The sequence below is a fragment of the Phytophthora sojae genome (genome assembly GCF_000149755.1).
Source record: "Phytophthora sojae unplaced genomic scaffold PHYSOscaffold_1, whole genome shotgun sequence".
Taxonomy (NCBI): domain Eukaryota; phylum Oomycota; class Peronosporomycetes; order Peronosporales; family Peronosporaceae; genus Phytophthora; species Phytophthora sojae.
Window position 1 is genome coordinate 600,576 of NW_009258115.1, and position 8,794 is coordinate 609,369.

Here is an 8,794-nt window from a genome sequence, read left to right on the forward strand (position 1 = left end):
GACGATGGTGGTGCTACTGGATCAGTCCCAGCTCTCGAATCATCTTGTACTGCTCTGTAATGCATGACAACAAATTAAAAGTCAATATCGTCGATACATCGACCCACGCGAATGCAAAATAGTGCCAAACCGTTACCAGGGATCTCCATCAGAGCCATGATGGCGAAACCCGCCTCAGGGTTCTTCTTGTTGAGCTGCATCACGGCGTTGTATTCGACAAACTGGAAGTTGTCAAACCGGCGGGCCGGCAGCTTGACATCGAACTCCTTCATCATATCCCAGGGTCCGTCGCCAACACCGACCATAATAATGGCTACAAAGCAGAAACCACACAGCCATTATTGACTCCTTCCATCGTAAGCAGCAACCTCGGGATAACACTTACAAATGGGCCAGTTGGACGCCTCAACAATCGACTCGCGAGTGGCCTCCTCGTTTGTCACTTGACCATCAGCGATAATCACCAAGATGTGGTAGCCGCCATTCTGTTGAACAGCTCTGATCGTTTCCTTGATCACCGGTGCGAAGTTGGTCGGCCCAGACAGCTTCAACGTCGGCGTCATCACTAAAATTAACGTTCAATTCGGATATGATAAAACGTTATTTTTGACTGTGGCAATCTACTTGCAAATTGATGGATTCACCTACTTAGACTTTTACAAAAAGGCTTCAATCTACTTGAAACTTAATTCCTCGCGCGTATGTCATCTCCTGCATGATTTAGCACATCCAGCATGGATTAGCATCCTTTTGGCACTTTCCGAAAGTGCCATTTCCGAGCCAAGCTGGCTTCGAAACACGACTTCAAAGCCACTATGATTTACCACTAAGTACGAACACTATCTAGTGCACTAATTAGGAGGGAAAACCGGTTGCAAAGCACAATATCATAGAGCACATATATATCATAGAGCACACTTTCGATTATCCAATGAAAGCCATATAATTCACACTTGAAATAAGACATTCAATCTCGGAGCCTGATAGCCGCGCTCGTTGCGTTACGCCATTTTGAATGGCGCGAACAGGTAGAACGCGCTTAAAAAGTGAAGGTGACGCGCGGCCAAAGCAGTACGAGCGCTCGTTGCGATTACTTAAGTACGTACGAGTTCAAGCTGTGTGTGCTTCGATTCCTAGACACTGCACCGATGGCAAAAACGGTAGCTAACGGAAAACGCCAATTTGTATACCGCATACTATTGAATTGAACACTTGTCAAATCTAGAAAGATATACAAATAGGAAGGGGGTTATACTACCAAAGTAGCTCCGACGCATTCAAGTCTGAAATATTGTGTGTAGAGCTAGCTACGTTCTGCAAAACCTCTTTGATGGCATCCTGCCAACGTATGTACCAGTCTTCAAACCATGGAGACATCCATAGATTGCGCAGAGTTGGTTCACAACGTCTCTCATGCCGTTAGATGCAAGCAGAACTTAGACCAACAACCAAAACCATTTTTCTTTGGGTACCTTACGGTAATTTTGCGTAAAGTTACACAAAATGCAAACAGTACCGAATACAAGTGTCAGTTTTTAAACTGTGGTCTTTAAAAAGATAAAAAATAACCGGATCTTGCTTGCCGTATTTGACAAAGTAATACTTACACGGAAAATAAAGGGTGATTTTCAATTTTAAGACATCTCTTAGCCAATCAAAAGGTGTTTACATGCTAAACTTCACATAAATTTCAAGAAAATTATAAGTACTCAACGTTCTATACGGTTTGGTTGAGGTATACAAATTGGCGTAGGTACAATAGCTTTGTATACTGAGCACATTCTATCAGATTTGAGAGGAGGTATTCAATTCGGGAAGGGTACGCTATTTGGCGCTATCCGTTAAGTATTTTCCTGACGGGAAGGTGATTCCCTTCATTTCATTTTCATCCGGGCTTCAGGAACAAACTTTGCCAGGAGGTCTTTCACCGTCTTGGCCGCGATAGTTTCCGCCAGATCGAAGGTCACTCCAGGAATCTCGTACACGTCCATGATCTTCGTGAATATTAACCCTATCGTTAACGCCATACATTTCTGTTTGAAGGGACACCATACAAACTTTAAGTAAAACGGGGCAAAATGATGCATGAGGTATCATTTTGCTGTATTAGGTTTGCGAGGCCAACTGATCAAAAGTATACGTGATGGGAGGTTTGAAGCGACCTTTCCATCAAAAAGATACGTGAGGCATCATTTTACTGCTTCTCTGTGATTCGCTGCGAATCGACAAAAGTATCAGTGGAAGCAGTACCGTGAGAACAGCACCCTAACAAAACTTTAGTAAGAGCAGTACCGTGGATCACAGCGCCATCTTGTGGATTATGTGGGGCTTTTCCTAGTTGTGAAGCGGCGGCGCCGTGGTCTCCGATGCGACGCTGGCGACTATGGCGGCTGTCCTGGACCTGGCCGGAGCGTCTCCGACGGCGGCGACAAGCACGCGATGACTGCGGGCATCTCGGGCAGCAAGCACAACAGCGGCCGCAGCGCCGCCGTGTGTGCCGTCAACAGCATGGTCTCGGAGGCTTCCGCGGCGACCGTGGCCGTGTTGGATGTGATCGGGGGCGTCTCCGCTGGCATGGTCACGAACGCGACGGTGGCATTCGGCTCGGGCAGCGAGCGCAACGACAGCGGCAGTCCGCACGCAGGTTGCCGCCGGTAGTAGCGTCAGCGGCGTCGCAAGCGACATCGACAGCAGGTTTTTAGGCGTGATGGAGGTGACTCTGACCTTGGTGGATGTGGGCGGAATGGGTATACGTGCTGGAGCAAAGGATCACTGTATTCAGACAGCTTTGGGTTTCGTTAGAATTATCAATTCACACTAGATGAAACATTACTTGAGATATTACATTCAACTTAATTGCATATAGCTCTGTTACTAGGGGGAGGACATAGTAACTTCAGTAACGTGTTTTCACCTTGGAGCGTCCTGCTCTGCGAATCAACTGGATATCACCCATGATAGCGGGGAGGCCAAAACCAGCGCGGCCTTAGAGCTTGTGGTGCCAAGTCGAGAGGTTGCTCTTGAAGCCATTGGGGCGAGCGGTGGTATGCGCGCTTCTCGCAAGAGCATGTCCAGTGAGCTTGATCCTTGAGTTGGTCCGCCAGCATATCGACTCTGTCCATACCTGTGGCTAGATCGGCAACTATGTTGTAGCGTTTCTGCAAGTCAAGGCCTTCCTTATAATGGTTCATGAGGGTGTCGTGTGGTGTGGAAGGGTCCGCCTCCATCGCGATAAAGCGCTCGATATGTTCGTCTTGCTCCTCGCGATACCGCAACAAGTTGGAGTTTATACATTTTAGACGTGCCCGAATTTGCGGTCGCGTGATCTACATTTTCATATCGAAATCAAACATAGATATCATTACCCGTAACCAGCCACGATACACATTTTGGCTTACCTCAGACAGCTCCATGCACGGCTCCTGCCAACGCATCATCCAGATAAAGTTGTGCGCACGGTCATCTTCACCGCGACAAATCGCCACGTAGAGGTCGTTCATCTCTTTCACTGGCAGTGCAATTATGAAGTCGTCTATGTCGATCGACGTGCCACATCTCGCTTCGGTTCTCTACAGGTAGGCACTGATTAGCTTTAGCCAAACGTTATTGCGTAGCTACACGAACTTACCCGCTCTCGCCCAGAAGGGGTCACAAATACTGGATACAGATTGTCGAACTCCAGTTGCTCACCGGCGCTACACAAAACCAAAGACTATATATGCGATGAGCATCAGCACGGCCGAAACAATGTCATCACTACCATTTCAAGCGTCTTGGACGATCCGTAAATTCGCCTTCCATCGCTTGCATGCGTCTTCGTTGGTCCTGGCAACTACCCATACATAGCCGTTCGTATTAGCACTAGCATAACAACACGATGCCGAAACAGCCAAAACACGTACCTCTACATTATCCGCGTCCTTCCTGCGATCAACCATCTTTCCACTTGAGCGCAGAATCTAGAATGATGAAGTACTAGAAATCAGCGTTGTTGGGTGGATATGATGGACCGAATATATTGTTATTTGTATGGCCATGTTCGAAGTGTTCAAAGGGACCGAACGTACTAGGCTTTGTATGGGGTGGTTCGACTCATCGTTGTATGTGATGTTAGTATGGTGGAGTTTGAACCCACCGGTGCAGGTTCAATGCCCGCCATGCGGAATGCAGCGTAGCTGTGCTGATAAGGTACCGTGCAAAATGCATCGGATATCGAGTGCGGGATGAATACAGTGTAATTACACAGAGTCATGAATAGTACGAGTACTCAAAGCGTTCAACGGTAACATACGGTACTTAGATTTACTCCAGTATTGCTACCAAATGTAAGTGCTGTAGCGGCTTCGGCATCGTCTCCACAGTTACGTTGACCCATGCAAGCCCCATAGTGACGGTCCGAACTACGGTACACGGCGACAGTGGTGACGCCCATCGTAGATACACTGCTGCCAAGTGCCAATGCCGCCTGCGTGTCCCTGTCGCTGGGCAAATTGGGCGCTTGCGACGTCGTCGTCATGGCGACTTCAGGCTCCATCTTGACCCCCGATGGGACTCGAACGCTCCATTTCTAGCGGTAGCCTCTCTTGATCTTTGTCGCCGGTGGCACCCCGCTCCCTCCTGAGACATCTACGTGCGGTTGTCCGTCGATGAGGATCGCTGGAAGCGAAAAAGGGCGGGAGAACGCCGTCCACCTGCAGGTCTAGTGGGCAGTCGTCCAGTGCCGCCTCCGACGCTCCATCTCGGGGTCCTGTAGCGGAATCTCGGCGTCTCGCAGCTGAACGTGGTTGACAGCCACACCCGGCGGCAATGCCGTGAGGAGAGTTGGGGGCTACGGGACAAACGACACCATCCCAGCGCCAGTTCTAGTAGCACTGCGTTATCGACAACAAATGCGCTGTTGCGGCGGTTGTGCGGGACGTGGTCGTCGGGTGGGTACACGACGGACAGCGAGTCCAACTTCATGCCCGGTGCGTCCCGAGGTCAGCGCGTCAAGTAGCACAGGCGGTCGGCAGCAGCAGATGCGTCGACACACAGGAGCTGAGCGTGTGGCGACTCCAACGACGCTGGACTTGGAGAGTGAGGGGCGAACTGGCAGGCTGGACTTGACCGCAGCGTGCATAGTATCACGGGCAGCCACGCGCCGTAAACGATGGGTACGGCCAGCACATGTGTACCACCGTCGTTCGAGGCGTGGAAACCGGAATAACGGAGCGTGGTCAGCCAGGGACACTTGGGATCGAGCTTGCAAAATCGGAAATGAGCTCCGATGCGAGAAGGTCATTTTGATTCGGAGCAAGCCGATCAAGCCGACCAAACAACAGTGGATCGATTTGAACTAATTCCACCAATCACACTTCTTGTTGAACTTTGGCAGCCAATCACTGTCATCGATTTTTCGGAGACAGGTTTTGATTGGTCAAAGCGAAGACATGGAAAAAAATGTCAGCGCGGGAAAGCTTGAAAAGATCAACCAAAGCAAAATGGGCACCAAAAAGGCGAGCCTTTACATGTTGTGTAAACCACTTCAAATACCAATAGTCTATTTATGTGACATTATGTATCGCGACCGCTCTACCCGTTCTCCCTCGCCGAAACGCCCTACCATCGGCATTCCCCCAATCATGGTCTTGATGGACCTGGTCGGAAACGTCTCCGCCGTCGGCGACACGGATGCGATGGTGGCGGGCGACTCGGGCAGCAAGCACAACGGCGGCCGCAGCGCCGCCGTGTGTGCCGTCAACAGCATGGTCTCGGAGGCTTCCGCGGCGACCGTGGCCGTGTTGGATGTGATCGGGGGCGTCTCCGCTGGCATGGTCACGAACGTGACGGTGGTATTCGGCGCGGTCGATGAGGCTAATAGGGGTGCTTTCGTGTTGGCTGGGCAGCGCCACGAGAGCGTTTATAGCAGCGGCATCGATAGCCGGGCTTAGTTGCCTTGCTGGCGGTAGGAGCGTCTTGAACCTGGTGTTGAGTACATTGATGGGGATGGGACCTTTGTGAAAGGTCGGTAGGTTATCAGGCGAAGAAGTATGAGACCAAATATCTTATGGTATGTGTGGCATTATAGATTTCTAGATCTCGTGGCAACCCGATGGCAGACTTCTCGGACGAAGAGGACTTGCTGCGTTATCGGCTGGCAAAGGAGCAGGTTGATGCAGACCGCCGAATTAACTGGCGGACTGTCTGGTTGGGGATGCCATACTGCGGGAAGACACAGCGACAGCTGCAGATTCGTCTAAAGACGCTGAAGAGGACACACGGCGTGAGCTTAGATTCTTTCCCAAGGAGATTTCGGGATCAAAAATCGGCACGGACGCGCTTAGTGGTGGCCACAAGGTGAGCGCTCCCGATAATGTTGGCAACGTTCATGACGCTGTGTCAAGTTTGCATGCCTCGGCCTTGCGTCAACCCGTCCATGCGCCGGATTGTCATGCTGGTGAGATTTCGCCAACTGGGGTTTCAGCAATACTGGCAGTCATTCCAACGCTTACAATCGCGAAACTTTTGTTGACTTTGGATCTGGGATCGGCAACGTGGTTGCACAAGTGGCATTGGAGACTTGTGTTGGGAGATGCATCGGGATTGAGTTCCAGGACAACTTGGCAAACATGTCAAAACTGCTGATTCGTGGCGCACGCGTGGATTTCCCGAATTTATCCAAGGTCACGATTCACGAGGCCGACCTCAGAGCGATGAGCCCAGCCGTACGCGAGGATTTTGACGGGGGCAGTGTTTTATTTGCGAACAATATCGTTTTCGAGCCTACAAGTTTTGCGGCGCTGGAGGACTTTGCATCTTCAGCAGCAGGTTTGGTCGACGTCGTTGTCATGGCAACAATTTGCGGCCGGCACCGCCCAACCTGCCCGCGCAACTTCTGTTCTGTCTGGACGCCCCGACAGCGTATCGACGTTCAAGTGTCTTGGTCTTCCCAGCTTCATCACGCATACTGGTACACCAGGGTTGTAGAGCCCTACATCTAAGTACCTCGCGCAGAATGGAAAGGGACATTCAATATACTTCGTTTGTCAGACATGTTCATCCCACTGTTCATTACCTGTAGAGCCAATAACATATATCAGCCATTGTACACATCTACATCACGGACATCGTAGCTCTGACCGCATCCCCCAAGGTCAGTATCACCTCCATCACGCCTAAAAACCTGCTGTCGATGTCGCTGGCGACGCCGCTGACGCTACTACCGGCGGCAACCTGCGTGCGGACTGCCGCTGTCGTTGCGCTCGCTGCCCGAGCCGAATGCCACCTTCACGTTCGTGGCCATGCTAGCGGAGACGCCCCCGATCACATCCAACACGGCCACGGTCGCCGCGGAAGCCTCCGAGACCATGCTGTTGACGGCACACACGGCGGCGCTGCGGCCGCCGTTGTGCTTGCTGCCCGAGTCGCCCGCCACCATCGCATCCGTGTCGCCGACGGCGGAGACGTTTCCGACCAGGTCCATCAAGACCATGATTGGGGGAATGCCGATGGTAGGGCGTTTCGGCGAGGGAGAACGGGTAGAGCGGTCGCGATACATAATGTCACATAAATAGACTATTGGTATTTGAAGTGGTTTACACAACATGTAAAGGCTCGCCTTTTTGGTGCCCATTTTGCTTTGGTTGATCTTTTCAAGCTTTCCCGCGCTGACATTTTTTTCCATGTCTTCGCTTTGACCAATCAAAACCTGTCTCCGAAAAATCGATGACAGTGATTGGCTGCCAAAGTTCAACAAGAAGTGTGATTGGTGGAATTAGTTCAAATCGATCCACTGTTGTTTGGTCGGCTTGCTCGGCTTGCTCCGAATCAAAATGACCTTCTCGAATCGGAGCTCATTTCCGATTTTGCAAGCTCGATCCCAAGTGTCCCTGGCTGACCACGCTCCGTTCTTCCGGTTTCCACGCCTCGAACGACGGTGGTACACATGTGCTGGCCGTACCCATCGTTTACGGCGCGTGGCTGCCCGTGATACTATGCACGCTGCGGTCAAGTCCAGCCTGCCAGTTCGCCCCTCACTCTCCAAGTCCAGCGTCGTTGGAGTCGCCACACGCTCAGCTCCTGTGTGTCGACGCATCTGCTGCTGCCGACCGCCTGTGCTACTTGACGCGCTGACTTCGGGACGCACCGGGCATGAAGTTGGACTCGCTGTCCGTCGTGTACCCACCCGACGACCACGTCCCGCACAACCGCCGCAACAGCGCATTTGTTGTCGATAACGCAGTGCTACTAGAACTGGCGCTGGGATGGTGTCGTTTGTCCCGTAGCCCCCAACTCTCCTCACGGCATTGCCGCCGGGTGTGGCTGTCAACCACGTTCAGCTGCGAGACGCCGAGATTCCGCTACAGGACCCCGAGATGGAGCGTCGGAGGCGGCACTGGACGACTGCCCACTAGACCTGCAGGTGGACGGCGTTCTCCCGCCCTTTTTCGCTTCCAGCGATCCTCATCGACGGACAACCGCACGTAGATGTCTCAGGAGGGAGCGGGGTGCCACCGGCGACAAAGATCAAGAGAGGCTACCGCTAGAAATGGAGCGTTCGAGTCCCATCGGGGGTCAAGATGGAGCCTGAAGTCGCCATGACGACGACGTCGCAAGCGCCCAATTTGCCCAGCGACAGGGACACGCAGGCGGCATTGGCACTTGGCAGCAGTGTATCTACGATGGGCGTCACCACTGTCGCCGTGTACCGTAGTTCGGACCGTCACTATGGGGCTTGCATGGGTCAACGTAACTGTGGAGACGATGCCGAAGCCGCTACAGCACTTACATTTGGTAGCAATACTGGAGTAAATCT

At 52.0% G+C, this 8,794-nt stretch overlaps 5 protein-coding genes across 5 annotated transcripts; 2 read left to right on the forward strand and 3 right to left on the reverse strand.

Annotated features, from left to right (window-relative positions):
• Nucleotides 1–13: 13 nt before the first annotated feature.
• On the reverse strand, nucleotides 14–563 carry PHYSODRAFT_468053 (hypothetical protein; the record flags this gene model as incomplete). The annotated part of the gene is made up of 3 exons (XM_009515667.1): nucleotides 14–54; nucleotides 137–313; nucleotides 386–563. 3 exons carry the CDS (start codon nucleotides 561–563, stop codon nucleotides 14–16), a joined length of 396 nt encoding a protein of 131 aa, XP_009513962.1.
• Nucleotides 564–2,948: 2,385 nt separating this feature from the next.
• PHYSODRAFT_470966 (hypothetical protein) lies at nucleotides 2,949–3,227 on the reverse strand (the record flags this gene model as incomplete). Its single annotated transcript, XM_009515668.1, has 1 exon — nucleotides 2,949–3,227. The coding sequence occupies one exon, from the start codon at nucleotides 3,225–3,227 to the stop codon at nucleotides 2,949–2,951; it is 279 nt and encodes a 92-aa protein (XP_009513963.1).
• Nucleotides 3,228–3,326: 99 nt separating this feature from the next.
• On the reverse strand, nucleotides 3,327–3,539 carry PHYSODRAFT_466980 (hypothetical protein; the record flags this gene model as incomplete). Its single annotated transcript, XM_009515669.1, has 1 exon — nucleotides 3,327–3,539. A coding segment is annotated over one exon (213 nt), but the record flags the coding sequence as incomplete, so codon positions are not given.
• A 2,082-nt stretch (nucleotides 3,540–5,621) lies between these two features.
• PHYSODRAFT_262819 (hypothetical protein) lies at nucleotides 5,622–5,930 on the forward strand (the record flags this gene model as incomplete). Its single annotated transcript, XM_009515670.1, has 1 exon — nucleotides 5,622–5,930. The coding sequence occupies one exon, from the start codon at nucleotides 5,622–5,624 to the stop codon at nucleotides 5,928–5,930; it is 309 nt and encodes a 102-aa protein (XP_009513965.1).
• Nucleotides 5,931–6,091: 161 nt separating this feature from the next.
• PHYSODRAFT_470201 (hypothetical protein) lies at nucleotides 6,092–6,340 on the forward strand (the record flags this gene model as incomplete). The annotated part of the gene is made up of 1 exon (XM_009515671.1): nucleotides 6,092–6,340. The coding sequence occupies one exon, from the start codon at nucleotides 6,092–6,094 to the stop codon at nucleotides 6,338–6,340; it is 249 nt and encodes an 82-aa protein (XP_009513966.1).
• Between the last annotated feature and the right edge of the window lie 2,454 nt (nucleotides 6,341–8,794).